General features: G+C 45.4%; 1 protein-coding gene and 1 long non-coding RNA gene across 2 annotated transcripts in view; one reads left to right on the top strand and one right to left on the bottom strand.

The window, feature by feature from the left end:
- Positions 1-288: 288 nt before the first annotated feature.
- LOC309370309 lies at positions 289-2,511 on the top strand. Its single transcript, XR_014168508.1, has 2 exons — positions 289-771; positions 1,143-2,511. It is a non-coding gene; the product is annotated as an uncharacterized lncRNA (long non-coding RNA).
- Positions 1,531-19,202, bottom strand: part of SEMA3A (semaphorin 3A) — a 185,658-nt gene continuing 167,986 nt past the window's right edge. Inside the window, exons 14-17 of the mRNA XM_081911733.1 lie at positions 18,472-18,629; positions 13,571-13,638; positions 5,754-5,896; positions 1,531-3,142 (exon numbers count right to left, since the gene is read on the bottom strand). Of these exons, the coding sequence (XP_081767859.1) occupies positions 2,687-3,142; positions 5,754-5,896; positions 13,571-13,638; positions 18,472-18,629 (825 nt within the window). The 3' untranslated portion in view covers positions 1,531-2,686. The remainder of the gene's footprint in view (positions 3,143-5,753; positions 5,897-13,570; positions 13,639-18,471; positions 18,630-19,202) is intronic.

Raw genomic sequence — 19,202 nt, 5'->3', positions numbered from 1 at the left:
TCTAATAGCATTTCAAATCTGCCAACGTGTTCTATAGCCTGTCTATCCTCACAACAACCCTGTAAAGTAGACCCTAGAGCCAGTACTAGCACCTTAGCGACCGACAAATTTATTGTGGTGTAAGCTGCCTTGGGCTGGAAACTTTTTCATCAGATGCACCATTCTTGGTAAGCCATGGAAGTTTATGCAATATTACATGACATGCCGATCAGAAGGTTGGTGGTTTGAATCCCTGTGATAGGGTGAGCTCCTGTTGCTCGCTCCCTGCTCCTGCCCACCTGGCAGTTCGAAATCACGTCAAAGTGCAAGTAGATAAATAGGTACTGCTCCAGCAGGAAGGTAAATGGCGTTTCCGTGTGCTGCTCTGGTTCCCCAGAAGCGGCTTAGTCATGTTGGCCACATGACCCGGAAGCTGCACGCCGGCTCCCTCGGCCAATAAAGTGAGATGAGTGCCGCAACCCCAGAGTCGGCCACGACTGGACCTAATGGTCAGGGGTCCCTTTACCTTTACCTTTTTTAAGGTGCTGCTGGACTATTATATCGTTCCTAATGTAAAACCACGGCTAGTTGGAAATTCTGGGAATGCAAAATCTGGATGTAGATGGCACAAATTTGCCCATGGAAATAAGTTTGCCAATACTAGTAGGGATAACTAAACTGGGATAAGAGACCCCATATCCAGTAATGAAATATTGCAAAATCCATTCTACTTTTAAGTGAGTGCATTCTGTACTTCATATATCTGTGTGGGCTTGCTTGTATGTGTGTACAGTCTTTTGGCACCCCGTTATTCTCTGGATAAGGGGACACAGGTGGCGCTGTGGGTTAAAGCCTCAGCGCCTAGGACTTGCCGATCGAAAGGTCGGCGGTTCGAATCCCTGCTGCGGGGTGCGCTCCCGCTGCTCGGTCCCAGCGCCTGCCAACCTAGCAGTTCAAAAGCACCTCCGGGTGCAAGTAGATAAATAGGGACCGCTTACCAGCGGAAAGGTAAACGGCGTTTCCGTGTGCGGCTCTGGGCCAGAGCAGCGATGTCACGCTGGCCACGTGACCCGGAAGTGTCTTCGGACAGCGCTGGCCCCTGGCCTCTTGAGTGAGATGGGCGCACAACCCCAGAGTCTGTCAAGACTGGCCCGTACGGGCAGGGGTACCTTTACCTTTACCTTATTCTCTGGATAAAGGCCAACACTTTGCTAATCCAGCAGCTTTCAGACCTTCTACTTTGGGGGCATTATTTTCACATAAACTTGAATGCCCTGGAGGCCCTGTTGCGTCAAAGAGATTCTGGGGCATGTTCCAATTTGTGTTGTCCACACAACAACCTGGCCCAGGCCTGTTAAGCTTCATGCTTGCTTTCTGTGTCATACATACCCAATATTACCCAGGTGCAGCTCTTCTCATTGAGATACCCTAGAAATCTCCAAAGAATACAAGGTACTGACAGAATGCCATCTGAAAACCATGACATTGACTGTATGAGCAGGTCAGATGGATTCTGCATCTTACAGTGTTGAGTTTTTGCCATCCACATAATGAGGTCATGAGCAGAGGAGATATTTTAATGCTATTCACAGTCTTTTGAAATTAAAAATAAAATATACAGCTTAAGTCAACCAAGTTTCCCTTCATTGCTTCAATCCATTTCTGTTTGTATCAAAGTATTATACAAGCTGAAGTCTTTCATACTGAACAATTAGGGAGGGGAAAAAAGAAAATCTGTCCATGCAATACAGACTCTTTTGCCAGAAAAAAACTTGGTTTGGAAGGATAAATCAGGTTGGAAGTTACTCATCATAGAGAATGTCTGGCAAGGAGCTGAGTTTGCTGACTGTGTTGAACAAATGTTTGATAACAGACATTTAAAATTGAGCAACAGAAACCTTTGTTTTCCCTATTTAAAATAATTAAAAATTAGAATATTAGAGTATTGTCAGACAAAAGCCTATTCTATTTCCTCCCCCACCCACCCACCAAGAGCTATCTTTGACTGCATATTGGTTGTGGTACATTTAAATAATTGTTTTAATAAAATACATCTTTAGGTCAAAGGTTAGGGGTGTCATCAGTAGTAGGTCAGAATGTTCCACTTGCTGCTGCTTCAGATAATTAATGGTTCATGGCGCTCCGACTTCAGTAAGCAATCAAGCACAGTATTGATTTCCTTCTTCCAGTACATATCTAAACAAGAGGACTTGTGGACCAGAAAGGGGTTGGGGACAAAAAACAGTCATGTGTACAACCAAGTGGGAAGGTGTTCATCAGCTGGATAAAGGTCCATGCAAGTTTTTAGTTAAGTTCTGGAAAATTAGCATGGCTGATGAGAGCTGTTCTGCACCTCCCTCTTATTTTCCTTTTCAAAATGGCGGAATGGCAGGTGACACTTTGATACCTCAAGTCCAAAGGGGATTGCCGAGACAGCCTTGCTGCAGATCCCATGAAACAATAAGTTAGTTTCGGAACAAGCTTATGTCCCCAAAATGCTGGAGAGTAGAGGGTCAGTGGTTTGTGTTTCTTTAACAAACAAACTGGGTTCATTTCAAACAAGATGGAAATTGTTTGAGCCTCCTAGCTCTTTGTAAACATCCACATAAAATGCCATGGGGAAAGTTCACGTATATTGCATTTTATTTCCAGTTATCTTGTCTATGCAAGTTTCTACTTGGATGAAGTTCCTAGAGGTAACTGTAGCTCAGACACTCCGGGGCGCCCTCTCAAACTCATGGGTCCTCCTATTCCTGCCTTTCTTGTTCTCTTGTAGATGCTTCCACTTGTTTGTGTTCACCTGGGCATTGGCGGGCCTCTGGCGCCGTTGTTTGCGGTCCCTTTTCCACACCTGCTCACAGAACTCATCCATGGTGTTGAGGTTGGGGTGGTTGATGAGCTGCATGAAGTCCCTGTACCAGACCTTCTGGCTTGGGGTCATGCTGTTAGAAGCTTCTTTGATCTTGGAGGTATCTCCTTCTTCCTCTTTATGAAGCAGCTCTTCAAGGTGCTCCGTGTCGATGATCTCCAGAGTCACCTTGAGAAGAGTTTGCATGAAGCCGTGCTCCACAGCGTGGCAGAAGTAAATGCCCGAGTCCTTCCGCTGCAAGCTCCGCAGCAGTAGACCTTGCTCTGTCCGGATCAGGCGATCATCTACTTTGATCTGTCAAGGAGGCAAAAAAGGGGTCACTGTTCTCAATAGTCCTCTCCGGCTCTCTCACAAAGCCTCAACACTGTGTGCCAGCATCGCGCAGTACACTTGGATAGCAGAGGACCAGGATTTGAAACTGTACTCAGCCATGAAGCTCACTAAACAAGACTTTAGGTGATTTAGCCTCAACTACCTAACAGAGGGGGGCGCAGGTGGCACTGTGGGTTAAACCACAGAGCCTAGGACCTGCCGATCAGAAGGTCGGCGGTTCAAATCCCTGCAACGGGGTGAGCTCCCGTTGCTCGGTCCCAGCTCCTGCCAACCTAGCAGTTCGAAAGCATGTCAAAGTGGAAGTAGATAAATAGGTACCGCTCCGGCAGGAAGGTAAACGGCGTTTCCGTGCGCTGCTCTGGTTTGCCAGAAGCGGCTTAGTCATGCTGGCCACATGACCCACAAGCTGTATGCCAGTTCCCTCGGCCAGTAAAGCGAGATGAGCGTCGCAACCCCACAGTCAGTCAAGACTGGACCTAATGTTCAGGGGTCCCTTTACCTTTACCTTTACTGAAGGTGCTTTGATATAAAAACAGAATGCTACTCTAAGGTTTTTTGGAAGGGATGGGGATCCAAATATGAGAAACACCATGCTCTCTGAAACCAGTCAAGAACTCGGTAAAACAACCAAGCGTATTATGAGGCTGTTTGCCCTGAAGTGGAATTTCCAGCACACCTCGTCGTATGTTACAGTGTTCAGAAATTGAGAAAAAAATGTTACAGGGCAGGAAAAAAATGTTAGGATTTCAAGTGGCTACAAAAATGAATCTATGGGAACCAGGGCAATGAAAGAGACCTGCATGCATGCAGCTTCCCACTTCAAAAGTTTAATCGGAACTTAGGAGATGTGGGGCAGGAGCTGGCGTCCTCTGGTCCAAATCTAGGTCTCTAAGTAAAACCATGTCTCAATGAAGAAACAAAGGAACTTTTCAGCCACAGCTTATGTAGTAATGGTACCTGGCCAGAGATCATTTTGGGAGACACGGACTATTGGAGATACCTGCCTGCCATCTTCCATTTCTTTGCCAAAGGTGTGTATGTATGTGTACCTTTATAAATAATACATACACAGGCATAAACACCAGCTACAATCCTGTGTACACTTCCCTGAGAGTAAGTCCCACTTAACCCAGTAAGCATGATTCTGAGTGAACATGTGAAGGATTGCACAAATAATAAAATGTACCAACTTTATCCATGTGGCTAAAGAAGGGCAAATGCCAGATGTGATTTCGTACCATGACAGAGCATGCTCTCTTCTTCCCACCCCCTTTTTTTTGGGGGGGGGAGACACCCAACCCTCAAATAGTGAGCTTTTAGAAACTTAACCGTACAAAACCTCTAGCTGTGAATAAAATATGTCCCTTGGATTCTTCATGCAAAATAACATTTAACTGTCTTTCTTTCTTTCTTTCTTTCTTTCTTTCTTTCTTTCTTTCTTTCTTTCTTTCTTTCTTTCTTTCTTTCTTTCTTTCTTTCTTTCTTTCTTTCTTTCCTCTCCCCCACCCTCAGGTGGCATCTAGCCAGCAGGGGAAAGGTTATTCTGTTAAAAATGAGGTGATGAAGTGGCCTTCCAGACTTGTAGGATGTCTACATTCCTACTAATCCCCCAGAGCACCTGGGGAAATGAAAAGCACAACCATATTATTATATAGGTAACTGTGCAAGGGCAGAAGCGGAGACACCGAACTCCTCACTTAACCATTTCCGTCTATAACGACCAGGAAAGCTTTTTGTTTCCATGGGGATTACTTCAGAAGCTAAGCATCCTCATGAGGGTCTCAGGCCCTCTATGTTGCTGCCGCTGCAAGGTGCAAAGATGGCACAGATTGAGGGGAAGGCGTTGCTTTGAGCTCCTGAAGTGAATATCATCATGGAAGCAAAAAACAAATGACCACCATGGAGGAATTTTAAGAGCTTACACTAACAATGGGTTTAGCACAGCAGCTGAGTCCCTGAGCTCAAGCAAATCTATTTACCTCATAAGGATGGGAGAGTCTGGCTCTCTAGACATCTTAAAGCTGGTGCCCATCTAATCACTGTTCCTTATGAGGTAAATATTGGGCCTTGCGGCAGGGATATAGAAGCTGCCACCTCCCAAATGCCTCCAACAGTCTCTCCTAAAACTGGCAGGTTTGAAAACAGCCCAGTTTCTTTGAGATGTTTCCATACTCAACTCTTCTGCTTTCTTGGGGGGGGGGAGTGAGCAAGAAGCAGGGCGGGGGGAGGAATAAAACTACAAACTTGTGCCTTGGTCATTTCAGACAGAAGATGGGGCCCCACAAAATTGAATTTTGATTTATTTTTATTTATTTTGTAAAGGGCCCAGCAACATGTCAGGGAGAAAGCTAGGCTATAGCCTTTCTCACTGACATTTCATCTATGTAGATGTGGGGGGTTTTTTGGGGGGGGGGAGGGGTGTTGTTGTTGTTGTACGCAGGAGCATTTAATCATGTGAGTGCTACAGCCTGAAGTGAGACCTACGGGTCCCAGATTCTTGAGAACCTGGCCAGAGAGACTGAGCACACTGTTGAACCAGAAAGTCCTGGGATGCACTTTCAAGAGCCCATACCTCTTCCTTTCGGTCATCATTTTGCTTCTGGAATTGCCAATAGACCAGAGCACGCTGAGATTTGGGGCTGCATTCCAGGAACGTGCTGCTGTTCTCCACTCCGTAGATGATCTTCTCTTCCAGCCCAAGTCCACTTGGATTATCTGCAGGGAACAAGGAAGGAAAAACAAGGACATCTGAATGTTACTAGAAGAACTGAACGTCAAGTCCTGGATCGACTCTCCCTCCACCCAGGCTGGCAGCTGCATCCTTCTGGGCAGGAAGGAGTAGAAAGGGCTTCCTGGTCCAGCTGAGACTTTCTTGACCAATGAAGACATCTGGTGCGTCCCTGTCTTTGGAGAAAGGCTGCAGCACAGTGGGACAGCTTGGCAGGTGCAAGCTCCTACGTTCAGTCCCAGACATCTCCAGGTAGGTCTGAGAGAGACAGCCACCTCAAATCCTGGAAAGCCACTGCAGATCAGAGCAGGTGATACAGAGTGATATGGAACTGACAGTCTGACTCAGGATATGTACAGATTAGCGGTTCAAAACACAGCAACGCTGTTTCAAGTTGCATTAGCCTGCTGCTGGTGTGTACACCAGAGCGGGGATGTATCCACCTGATGCACATTACCTGCTTGGCTTCTCCACCCTGCAACCTCCCCAGCTGTCACCTGTGCATGGGCAGCGACTGTCTCAAACGTACACACCTTGGCTTAATGGAACATGGCTTGAGTTTCCCTTTCGGGCTGAAGCTGGTTTGAGGGAAACCATCTAAAACAGTAGTATTTCTCAATAAACTACAGGGAAATGTCATGTGTAGACCAAATCCTGAGCCAGCAGTGGGAGTAGACTGGAGCCAGGGGAAAAGACAAGATGTCCACAGCCTCTGTAGCTTCCTGGTCTTGCCTCTTCTTCAGTCCTGACTCGCTCTTTGGGCCCAGCTATTGGCTTGTCACTGGGCTTCTGGTCCTGGGTCACCTCAGGCTGACATGGCCCAGCCCTGACCTTCCTGAATTTGTGTCCCAGAAGGGAGAGGGGAGGGAGTGCATGATTCCAGAGGATATTTTAACTCATTTATGTATTATTAAACCATCAGAAATGACTGCACTAGTCCTAAGCATGCTCTTTTCTTAAATGGGAGTCAATTATTTTTTAAAAAAACCAACCCCCCCCCCACATACTTGGGCATTAATTAATTATTATATGACAAAGATTTTTAAAAACAAATATATTAATTCATGGCACAAGTTGACTCACTTTATCCCTTAGTTTCATTTCATTGGCTTAAAAGATGAGATATTTTTTCACATGGGTGAACAAGTTTTCAATAGTTTGGGTGTGGTGTCAGAAGATCTAATTGTGCCTCAAGAGGTCTATGATCTACTCCAACATAAAGCCATAAAACGTAAGGCTTTCAAAAATAAAATAAAATACCTAAGTGTGTTTAGGTTATACGGCACTGCAGTTTGCTGCTGCAGCTGTTAATGACCAGAAATCTTGTTTTTGTGGAAACATTATTCAATTAATCATTTCCTCTTGTAAGCCGTAATAATTTATGGAAACATAACAAGTCTAATAAACCAGACCTTGCGGACGAGTGAAAGAAAGTGAAATAAGTTACTTCCTTTTTGTAACAACATTGTTTTCAAGTTATCCATCAATTTGCAAGAAATGTTGGCTTGCCTTTGGATTTATATGGCAGTTGCTTCTGCTGCAGCACCAAAAAGGCATTAAGGTCTAAGATTTCAAGACTTCATTTTAACCGCCCCCCTCCTTTAAAAATGGGATTTAAATTGCAATGGCCTAATAACTATTGGGAGCAAATACACAAGAAAGGATAAGCAAAAACAGAAAGGCTGGTTTACACCGCGTGCTGTATGTTTTTCTACTTGCGAAATAGGTTGCCCAAGAAGGAGGACAATTACCTCCTTACGCCAAAGCATGAAAACTGCTTCTGAGTCCACCATACTAGCCCTCTTGGGCAAACATTTTGAAAAGGTGTTAATGTTCATTTCCCCTCTGCTCATGGCTCTTAGACTGCCACAGACGGCACATTGTTAGACGAGAGCCCAGGAAAATAAATGGATTGCTCTAAAGTGTGTCATGGGATTGCTGAACATTTTTTGTGCTGCAACGGGCAACACAGCCCACAGCAATGCCCAAGGGTGTTTAGATCGCACAAGTTTACTTTGATTAAGATTGGTCTTTTTGGTGTAGGGGGGGTTGCTTGAGGTTCAGACTCTACAGAACCCCATTTTTGTTTGTTTGTTCTAGAAATGAGGGAGATGTGACTAAGAGCCTCTTGCAGTGTAATCCATTGTCAAGTCTTGTTTGACTTCATTTTGGCTGTGCACTAATCTAGCAAACAAAAAGCTGTTTGCTAAACTGTGGTGCCAAAAGGAAAAAAGCTGGCAGGCCAGTTGCTCTGATGTTGACACAGGAATTGTACATTAACGACATGCAGACGCAAGTGTGTGGGGGTGTGTGTGTGTGAAGAAAACGAATTATTACCACGCAGCTTGTAAAAATGAAATATCAAGCCATCAACAGACACCAAATCAATAAGAAATGAATTGTTCCGGTTTTCTTTTCTCTTTGGGTTGTGATAACTTGATTCCCAGCAAGTAAATGGAATACTCCCTCAGTAGAGGGATGAGCAAGAAGATCCATTCTGAGTGCAAGAAGATCAAACCTATCCATTCTTAAGGAAATCAGCCCTGAGTGCTCACTGGAAGGACAGATCCTGAAGCTGAGGTTCCAATACTTTGGCCACCTCATGAGAAGAGAAGACTCCCTGGAAAAGACCCTGATGTTGGGGACACGGGTGGCGCTGTGGGTTAAACCACAGAGACTAGGGCTTGCTGATTGGAAGGTTGGTGGTTCAAATCCCCGCGACGGGGTGAGCTCCCGTTGCTCAGTCCCTGCTCCTGCCAACCTAGCAGTACGAAAGCACGTCAAAGTGCAAGTAGATAAATAGGTACCACTCCAGCGGGAAGGTAAACGGTGTTTCCGTGCGCTGCTCTGGTTCGCCAGAAGCGGCTTAGTCATGCTGGCCACATGACCCGGAAGCTGTATGCCGGCTCCCTTGGCCAATAAAGCGAGATGAGCGCCGCAATCCCAGAGTCGACCACGACTGGACCTAATGGTCAGGGGTCCCTTTACCTTTACCTAGGGGAATGAGCAGAGCGACTTTTGAGTTTCATCTTAGAAATGGTTCTACTTGAAAAGTATTGTGTCAGGGGATTGGGAATGAACAGCAACATGGAAAACTTTGTTTCTAATGGCAGCAGAACAGAGTCTTATTGGGCTATGTACACTCTACAACTTTAAAGCACATCCAGAGCACATTCTCTCCCTCTAAGAATTATGGGCCCAATAGTTTGTTAAAGGTTGCAGAGAACTGTGACTTTGTGGTGGATAAACCACAGTGACCATATTTCTTTGAGTGGGTGGGAAGTGTGCTTCAAATGTGCTTTAAAAATATTGTGTCTACACAAGGTCTGGCTGTCTGCCCATTCCTGTTTACTCTGCATCCAGTGTGCTCCCACTCTTGGTTTGGGAAGTAGTATGTGCAAGACATTAGCCACAATCTATATCTGTAGTGTTGGAGGAGACTCTTGAGAGTCCCATGGACTGCAAGAAGATCAAACCTATCCATTCTGAAGGAAATCAGCCCTGAGTGCTTACTGGAAGGACAGATCCTGAAGCTGAGGCTCCAATACTTTGGCCACCTCATGAGAAGAGAAGACTCCCTGGAAAAGACCCTGATGTTGGGAAAGATGGAGGGCACAAGGAGAAGGGGACGACAGAGGACCAGATGGCTGGACAGTGTTCTCAAAGCTACTAACATGAGTTTGACCAAACTGTGGGAGGCAGTGGAAGACAGGAGTGCCTGGCGTGCTCTGGTTCATGGGGTCACGAAGAGTCGGACACGACTAAACAACAACAAAGAACATATCTATCCTGTATCTGTCTCGCTTTTTTTCTATTGCCTGCACATGAAGGATTATCTAATGAGACTCTATGTATAGCATAAAACCAGGAATAGCTGCATCTCTCCAGTAGAGGGCAGTGCTGCATAAGATGAAAAGCTGTATTTTCCACTCCTGTACTGTACTAGAATGTGAATAATTGGCAAACTGGGAAAAATGGTTTATGTCCCATCCTGTGCCTGGCCTGGGAATTTTAAATCAATAACCATATACTTTATAGTGCTATTTAACTGCCCCAATACAAGCAAAATGAAGAGAAACAAGCAGCTATCAATCAACTAACCAGAGTGAACAACTGTGGAACCAACACAAGGTTGCTGGTTGGTTTAACCAAATTGTCCCAGTTAGGCTGCAATCCTCTAGGCTCACTTTCCTCATTGAATTCAGTGGACTTACTTCTGAGTAGGCGAGCACAGAACTGCGCTGTAAGTGATTTTATACGGCCTAGGATCCTTGTACCTATGGGACCACCTCTCCCGGTATGCCCCACGGAGCACCTTAAGGTCCATAAATAGCAACACCCTACAGGTCCCGGGCCCTAAGGAAGTCAGATTAGCCTCAACCAGAACCAGGGCCTTTTCAACACTGGCCCCGGCCTGGTGGAACGCTCTGTCTCATTAGACCAGGGCCCTGTGGGATCTGATTTCTTTCCGCAGGGCCTGCAAGACAGAGTTGTTCCACCTGGCCTTTGGCTTAGAATCAGTTTGATTCCCTCCCCCTCTTTCTTTTTCCTTTCTCTTCCTGTGAAGAGGCTGCATCTTAATGTTTTAATGTTGTATTTTAATCTTGTATTTTTTAAATTGTATTTTAATCAACTTGTTTTTATTATTGGTTGTTAGCTGCCCTGAGCCTGGTCTTGGCTGGGGAGGGCGGGGTATAAATAAATTATTATTACAGTGATACCTCTAGATACAAACAGGATCCATTCCGGAGCCCTGTTTGCATCTCGAGGTAAATGTATCTAGTGATGGCATGTCTGCGCACGCGCGCATCGCTTTTCGCCGTTTCTGCGCATGTGCGTGATGTAATTTTGAGCGTCTGCACATGCGTAAGCGGAGAAACTTGGAAGTAACGCGCTCCGTTACTTCCGGGTTGCCGCGGAGCACAACTCGAATGCGCTCAACTCAAAGCGTATTTAACCCGAGGTATGACTGTTGTATTATTATTATTATTACTACTACTACTACTACTACTACATGGCTTGGTGCCAAGGAAGCTCGTTTCAGAGGCGACCATCTTCCTCGTAAGGTGGTGGATAAGGGCATTTCTTCCTCCGGAGAGGAAGGCCTGACTGCATCATTCAGTGTCCCACCCTTTGCAGATACGAAGGGTGCAAGTTCAACATGCATTGTAGAAGGCTGGTGTCAGGGAACTGACATCGGAGACAGGAGTGGAGGCAGAAGGGCCAAGCAGGGAGAGAGGGGACTCAGCAGCTGGGGAAGGAATTCAGCGTAACACCAGGGATAAAGGGGGGCGGATGGGGGAATCAGAGAGAGGGCTCTTCGCTGGAGACCAGCGGGGAGAGCACAGGTCCTCCGCTGCCCACACCCACCCTGCGCAGAAGACTTCCACGCAGGGAAAGTAGGCGTAGACTTGGCGTCAAAGAATTTCTTTGCTGGAAGAAATTCAAGAAACGCCCACTGACGGATTCTGCTAGCGACTGAACAGCCACGAAGTGAAGGGGCTGTCCAGCCAGGAAAGGTTTAACCAGGCTACCTAGCCAGGAGTGGCGGCAACTTACGCACGAGCAACCCCATATAACCATTACAGCTGGCATCAACAGAGCCTACAGACATGCAAAGCCGCCTTCAATGCCAGGTCGGGCCACTGTCCTATGCAGCCCAGAAACACCCTCTCAGAAGAGCAGCATCCCTCCAAGATTTCATGCAGAGATCTTTCCCATCCTTGCCTCCTTTTCACTGGAGTTGCCAGGAGTTGATCCTATGACCTTCCTTCTGCAGGCAAAGCACGTGGAGGAACTTTGCCACTTCCTAGTTTTCCATCAGGCAGTGGGGCTCATTTTAAAGTCAGCATTATGGCTGAACATAATGAACTGCCTAGAAATCGTTTCCTCATCATGAGCTGCAAATCAGCCTAACTCCTTAATAATGCAGAAATCAGGCAACCCTAAAGCAACATCTTGAGCAGTCAGGACGGCATTTTGGCCCCATGAAGAAAATTCACAAAACATTTATGGAAATTATTAATACTCCAGCCATAAAAAGGTGAAAAACTCTGGCTTTGGGGCTATAATACTATGGTTATACTACTTTAACAAATTACAAGATTTTTGTACTATTATTAGTTATAACTAAGGCAAGTGAATAAAGCAGAGGCCCATAACCAGCATGTTTACTTGGAAGTAAGTCCCACTGAATTCAGTGGGGCATGTTGCCAGATATGCATAGAACTGCAGCAACTGAATGGACTTACTCCTAAGTAAACATAAACCTGGAGGAGACTCTTGAGTCCCATGGACTGCAATAAGATCAAACCTATTCATTCTTAAGGAAATCAGCCCTGAGTGCTCACTGGAAGGACAGATCCTGAAGCTGAGGCTCCAATACTTTGGCCACCTCATGAGAAGAGGAGACTCCCTGGAAAAGACCCTGATGTTGGGAAAGATGGAGGGCACAAGGAGAAGGGGACGACAGAGGATGAGATGGTTGGATAGTGTTCTCGAAGCAACCAGCATGAGTTTGACCAAACTGCGGGAGGCAGTGGAAGACAGAAGTGCCTGGCGTGCTCTGGTCCAGGGGGTCACGAAGAGTCCGACACGACTAAACGACTCAACAACAAACATAAACCATTTCTCCACACTGTAATGTAACCCCATCCAGTTTGCATTTATTAACCAAAAGATACGTACAAAATTGCATGTATTGGGGGGGGGGAAGCTTATTAGTAAACTGAATGAGCAAAAATTTAGTAAGGTGCAAATTAGGGCACTTACACTTACTTACAGCGCAATAGTACTGGTAAGTGTGTCTACTCAGAAGCAAATTCTTCATCTTCAGTAGGAGTTATTCCTACAGAAGTATATCATAGAATCATAGATTTGTAGAGTTGCAAGGTGCCCAGAGGTCATCTAATCCAGCCCCCTGCAGTGCAGCCATCGCAATCAAAGCACTGCAGCTTTAGGCTACAATTGTACACACATTTACTCAAGAGCAGGGCTTTTTTTCCCTAAAAAAATGTTTATGGGTACTCTCAGGGCCAGATTTAGGTTTGATGAGGCCCTAAGCTACTGAAAGTAATGGGGCCCTTTATATGTCCAGCTGTCCTTTGTCAACAACAAATTGCCGCTGATTTTTGTGTTGAATATATGCTATATGGTAATTTATGGACCTAATAGATATCTAAAGCCATTTGCCACTCCTGCTGTGTGTAGGTTTTGTTTTATTTGTTTTTTATCTTATATTTTAGAAATGTACATCCAGTTTTTTCCCCTTTAAATTTTTTTGGGGCCCCCAACAGAGTGGGGCCTTAAGCTATAACTTGTTTAGCTTATACGTAAATCCAGCACCGGGTATTCTCATTTTGACTCAAGAAAATCACCATTTTATAGTTCAAATCGGGGAAAAATAAATCCAGTAAATGGACAAAAGTACAAAGATTCACAAAATGTTTAGGGGTATGCGTACCCCTGTGTCCCCCCAGAAAAAAGCACTGCTTGAGAGTAAACCCTTTTGAACTCAGTGGGCTAGACTTCCAAGTAAGCATACATTGGAGGCAGTTATGCTTGTTTTCCTAGAGGTAAAGAGGAATAGATTTGCTCTGTGGCTCCATTCCTGACTCTTTCCTTTGGCTCAATAAGGATCATGTAATGATCAAGCGTCTTACCATGATGCTGTAAGTCAGAGCAGTGAGTCAGAGGATCACCATTTCGGATATCTTGTCGTCTAGTGCGTCTAAAGGAAACAGGTTAGAGAAACAGTAAATCTCCATTGCATTCATTCACTGTATTTTTAAATATATATAAAAGCAATGACAAACCTAGACAACATCTTAAAAAGCAGAGACATCACCTTGCCAACAAAGGTCCGTATAGTTAAAGCTATGGTTTTCCCAGTAGCGATGTATGGAAGTGAGAGCTGGACCATAAAGAAGGCTGATTGCCAAAGAATTGATGCTTCTGAATTATGGTGCTGGAGGAGACTCTTGAGAGTCCCATGGACTGCAAGAAGATCAAACCTATCCATTCTTAAGGAAATCAGCCCTGAGTGTTCACTGGAAGGACAGATCCTGAAGCTGAGGCTCCAATATTTGGCCACCTCATGAGAAGAGAAGACTCCCTGGAAAAGCCCCTGATGTTGGGAAAGATGGAGGGCACAAGGAGAAGGGGACGACAGAGGACGAGATGGTGGGACAGTGTTCTCGAAGCTACCAGCATGAGTTTGACTAAACTGCGGGAGGCAGTGGAAGACAGGAGTGCCTGGCGTGCTCTGGTCCATGGGGTCATGAAGAATCGGACACAACTAAATGACTAAACAACAACAAAAAAGGGGGGGGGGAATACTTTAGAATGGCAGCTTGACCCACAGAAACTGAGCTGGTGATGATTTTCTTGGCCTAAAAACAATTTGGGGAGGTTTCTCCTGCTGGATGCCTCTGTCAGGAAAGCAAATGGGTCAACCAGACAACGCGAGGGATATTATTAGCTATATTCAGAGAGAGATGTCACCCAGAGATATGGATGCTTGAAGGAAATGATCCATTCCTTTTGTGAACAACAATCCAAACCATTTTCTGACAGTGTTCGCATTCAGAAGTCAATAATTCCAACCCAAGTGAGCATTGTTGCTGCAGTAGCCAAGGCCTTGAGGGGTATTGATTACAACTAAATTAAGTGTCTGAGATGCAGGCAGTTGGATTCAGGAGAGTTCGGCGTGCGCACCAGGGAGCCATGGCTTCCTTCAATCTAGAGTACGGCCATGCGCATACAATGCCATTAAAGCACATTCAAAACACATTCCTTCCCTCCAGTAATTCTGGGCACTGCCGCTTTCCCCTCTCAGAGTTACACCTCCTAGCAACCTGTAACAAATGACAAGCACACAATTCTTTGAGGTACTGTATTTTTTACTCTATAAGACGCACTAGACCACAAGACACAACTAGTTTTTGGAGGAGGAAAACAAGAAAAAAAAATATTCTGAATCTCAGAAGCCAGAACAGCAAGAGGGATAGCTGCGCAGTGAAAGCAGCAATCCCTCTTGCTGTTCTGGCTTCTGGAATAGCTGCGCAGCCTGCATTCGCTCCATAAGATGCACACACATTTGCCCTTACTTTTCAGGAGGGAAAAAGTGAGTCTTATAGAGCAAAAAATACAGTAAATAACACGCTTTGAATGTGCTTTCAGTTTGTGGCATGTATGCAGCCCAATCTCAAATGCGGCATCTTCTCGGAGAAAGTGAGATCAGCCAAGATTTCTCTAACTCAGTTTCTTTAGAGTATTTCATCTCCTCAACAGAGATTTAGAAGTATCCAGGCTATGGGTAGCTAACACCTGGCTCAGGGAAGATCCACTCCCTCAAATGGTTATTCCCTCTTCATGGTAACCAAAACCGCACTAGTTCTGATGGCAACAAAATCTTTTTAAAAAATTAAGTAGACACAGTGCAAATTAAACCTCCCAATGACTGGGAAGGGGGCAATAACTGTCCTCTTCAGATGATCTGCATGGATCAACTGGGAGTGGGGGGGGGCGGGGACTGTGAGCCTGTGTGGGACACCCATTTCTGGCAACACCAGCTGCTGGCATGTGACCAAGGGAGGCTGCCAAAAAAGGCTAAGCATCTCCATTCTAGACTGCTGCGTACATAAAGGTAAAGGGACCCCTGACCATTGGGTCCAGTTGTGACCGACTCTGGGGTTGCGGCGCTCATCTCGCTTTATTGGCCGAGGGAGCCAGTGTACAGCATCCAGGTCATGTGGCCAGCATGACTAAGCCGCTTCTGGTGAACCAGAGCAGCACACGGAAACGCCGTTTACCTTCCCACTGGAGTGGTACCTTTTTATCTACTTGCACTTTTACATGCTTTTGAACTGCTAGATTGGCAGGAGAAGGAAGCGAGCAATGGGAGCTCACCTCATCGCAGGGATTCGAACCACCAACCTTCTGATCGGCAAGCCCTAGGCTCTGTGGCTTAACCCACAGCGTACATGCCATACCTTTAAAGAATGCCTCAAGTGCCCTGGGAACTGTAGTTTGCCCCTTTCAGAGCTACAATTCCCAGCACCCTTAACAAATGGCACTTCCCAGGATTCTATGGGAGAGAAAAAATGCACATGAAAGGTATGAGTTAATAGTTATTCAGTATGGCTTGGCCACCAGTTTGGTGATGCAGAAGTACTGATGACTAGAGTCAGAATTTAAGTAAACCTCAGGTGCTTGGGTTAAAAAATCTAAAGCAATGCTTGCCACAGAATAGGATGAATTATATGTCTTGGTTAGAACATTAGGTTAAAAACCAGTTAGTGGCTTGAATCGGTACCAAAATTATTATTACAACTATAGCAACATGTCTTTAAGCAATACCAAACCACTTACTGGATCTCTCTTTCTTTGCTTTAATAATGTTTTGTACCTTTTCAAAAAGAAAATCTGCACTGTAGAAAGGAGAACTATGCCTGTGTTTGTTTTGTCCACTTTCTTTGTATCAAAACAGTAGTGGAAAAAAAACTCCCTGTTCAACCCATGGAGAAGAGATGCTTTTGAGCAGAAGAAAGAACAGGGCAAACAAAGATGTTGTGAAGAGGCTGAAGACTTCGCTTGGAGAAGAAAAGAAACAGCGAAGGAAGAAGGAGTCAGGGTTGTGGGGGAGAGAAAAGAGGATTAGGTGCCTGAACAATGATGGAAGCTCATCACGGAAGCAGAAGTCAAGGAGCCAGGAAAAACCCTCACATTTTTCACCCCTGGCATCTCTTGTATTCAGTGACGCTTCCTTGGATTTAGTGAAAATCTAAAAGATATTCCTCAGCCATAAAGCCCCCCCCCCAGCACCATTAGGCTGTATTCAATCTAAGTATTACTTAGACCAGGGGTCCCAAACTAAGGTCCGCGGGCCGGATAAGGCCTGAGGGACTCGTTTATCCGCCCCGCAGCAACCCCCACCGCCCGCTCTTACTGGTGCTGTGCTGCGCAGCTGCCCACTTCCGGGTCAGAGGAACACTGGAAGTAGCTTGTGTGCATGTGCAAGCGTTATTTGCGCATGCGCAAGCGTTATTTCCAGTGCACATCCAGGTCGGAGGAGGCTCGTGCACAAGCAATTTTCGGTGCCCCTCCGACCCGGAAGTGCACCGGAAATAGCGCGTGCGCACGCGTATGGGCACGCGCTCCCCTGCCTTCTGGCCTGCTGTGTGATTGGCGCTGGAGACACTGCCCCAAGGCGTGGTAAGTTTGCCGACCCCTGACTTAGACCCACTGATATTCATAGACATGGCCACCTTAGGCACATTGCTTTCAGTAGGTTTGCTGCTGAAACGTAGTTGAATATAACCCAGTGGCTTTTCAGATCAGTGAGCTAGGGTTATACCCATTGATCTAGTCCCACTCACAAATATGGGGAAAATTTATACTAATTAGGAAACCTGCTAATCTAAATCATTTGTAGGCTCAATATGAACAAACTGCAACAAAACATGTTTCTCCCATATCGGTCTCTACTGACGCATTAGGTGCTGCAACCTCCCAATGGTTTGACTTCACCTCCAAAGGCAGACTTCTCCATTGTCTCTCAAGACAGATGAATGCCATCATGAATAGTGTGTTCAGGAATTTGCTTCAGCACAGGAAGGCTTTATCTCTGGAAATTCTCAGGGACTTGCATGAGGGGATTGGTCCAATGTCCTCAGATGAACAGACTCCTCTCCAGATAGTTGTATGTTTAAATCTGAAGATGGTTTCTAAGTGAAACGTTTGAGTGATCTGGAACCCTGACTAGACAGAGTTCCCAGGTGTCCAACAGAGCATGCTCAGAAACAGTCTTCAGACCTTTGCGCTAAACATGCAAAGACCAGAAGTGGAGCCTGCGCAGCCAGACTCATTGGCGCAATACTTCAATGTGCACCCCTGACTCCATTCCCAGGCGAAGCCTTCTTGTGTTCAGGTGAACACCTGAATGTGGCCACAGTCTAAGCCAGGAATTGTGGTGGTTCATAATGTGTCCAGGGATCAGTGGCTGAAGATGCACACTGAATATTTATATTGATTATTAATTGCATGTTCACTGTGTTGCTTATTTCTATGCATTCTTCTGCGGAATTCCTGTTGTAGCGCAACAGAATATAAAATATATAAAAGACAATGAAAAATAGAACTAAGAATCATACAGCACTTAGCACAGCACACTGCTATAATGGGCTGAAAAATCATGAAGCGATCTGCCATGGTTTTTTTTTGGCAATTTTCATGTGGTCCGCAGGGGGGAAGTTTTGGAACCAAGGGTCTAAGCAGAATGCGGGTATCACTTGAAACCAGTAGTGGAAGATGTTGGCAGCAGCACTCACCTGACTGCTGGTCATAGGGCTAAGTAGTGGTCAGGTGGAAAGCCTGATGGATTAGCTCCACCAGTGCATTTGCCTCATGCCATGCCACACCCCCCCACAGCGATGCAGGTGGCCAACAGTCAGGTGTGCGCTGCTGCCCCACCATGGTGCCCACTACTGCTTGAAACCGTCACTTAAGGAATCAGGTGAGGACCTTGGAGGAGAAGTGGAAAGACACTCAAATCCAGCCTTACCTCTTAGCGGTGGGAAAGTAACGAGAGCACGAGGCACCATCCCAGGCGCAGTATGGGTCCCTAGCAAGGCAGCACTCTGCACAGGCTTTACCATACACATCGCAGCGGTGCAAGGGAAGCTGTGAAACGCCAACAGCTGAGCCAATGTAGAGCTGTTGCTGTTTGTGGCAGGAGAGAGAGAGAGAGAGAGAGAGAGAGAGAGATGGTAAGTAAGCCTGTTTCGTTCAAGAAGAATCTCCTTCATTTATCTCTCAGCACTTTTAGCACTTTCAACATGCCACACAAGTTCTAAAATTCAGAGTCATTCAACTCTTGCTTCTTCTCTTTGTTAAGGATCAAGTTGGTTAAGAAATTCCATTTTGTGGATTCCAGTGTGGACCGACCTGTCTCACTCTTCCCAGACTAATGTGTGGACCACAATTCTTGGCTCGAAACGTTTTAGGATAAAACATATTTAGAAATGCATCCATTAAGATAAAATTATTTCAATATGCATACTGCAATAGGATATGTAATTACAACTGTATTTCAATAGTCTTTTAAAAAAATCAAATAGGATTTTGCATGCATTTTTTTTAATAAAAAAAGGTAAGTTGCAGATAAATACAGGATGGAATGGACTTTTAGGAACAAATATATGCAAATTTGATACGGACCAGAATCCATCTATCTTTATAAAGGAATCTCCCATAGGAAGAGTCATAATTTCCAGCTGTGCCTAAAGTGCTGCA

This window comes from Podarcis melisellensis, assembly GCF_964234715.1.
Source record: "Podarcis melisellensis genome assembly, chromosome: 5".
NCBI lineage: Eukaryota > Metazoa > Chordata > Lepidosauria > Squamata > Lacertidae > Podarcis > Podarcis melisellensis.
Note: the sequence above shows the minus strand (reverse complement) of the source record. Positions and strands in the feature narration are given on the sequence as shown.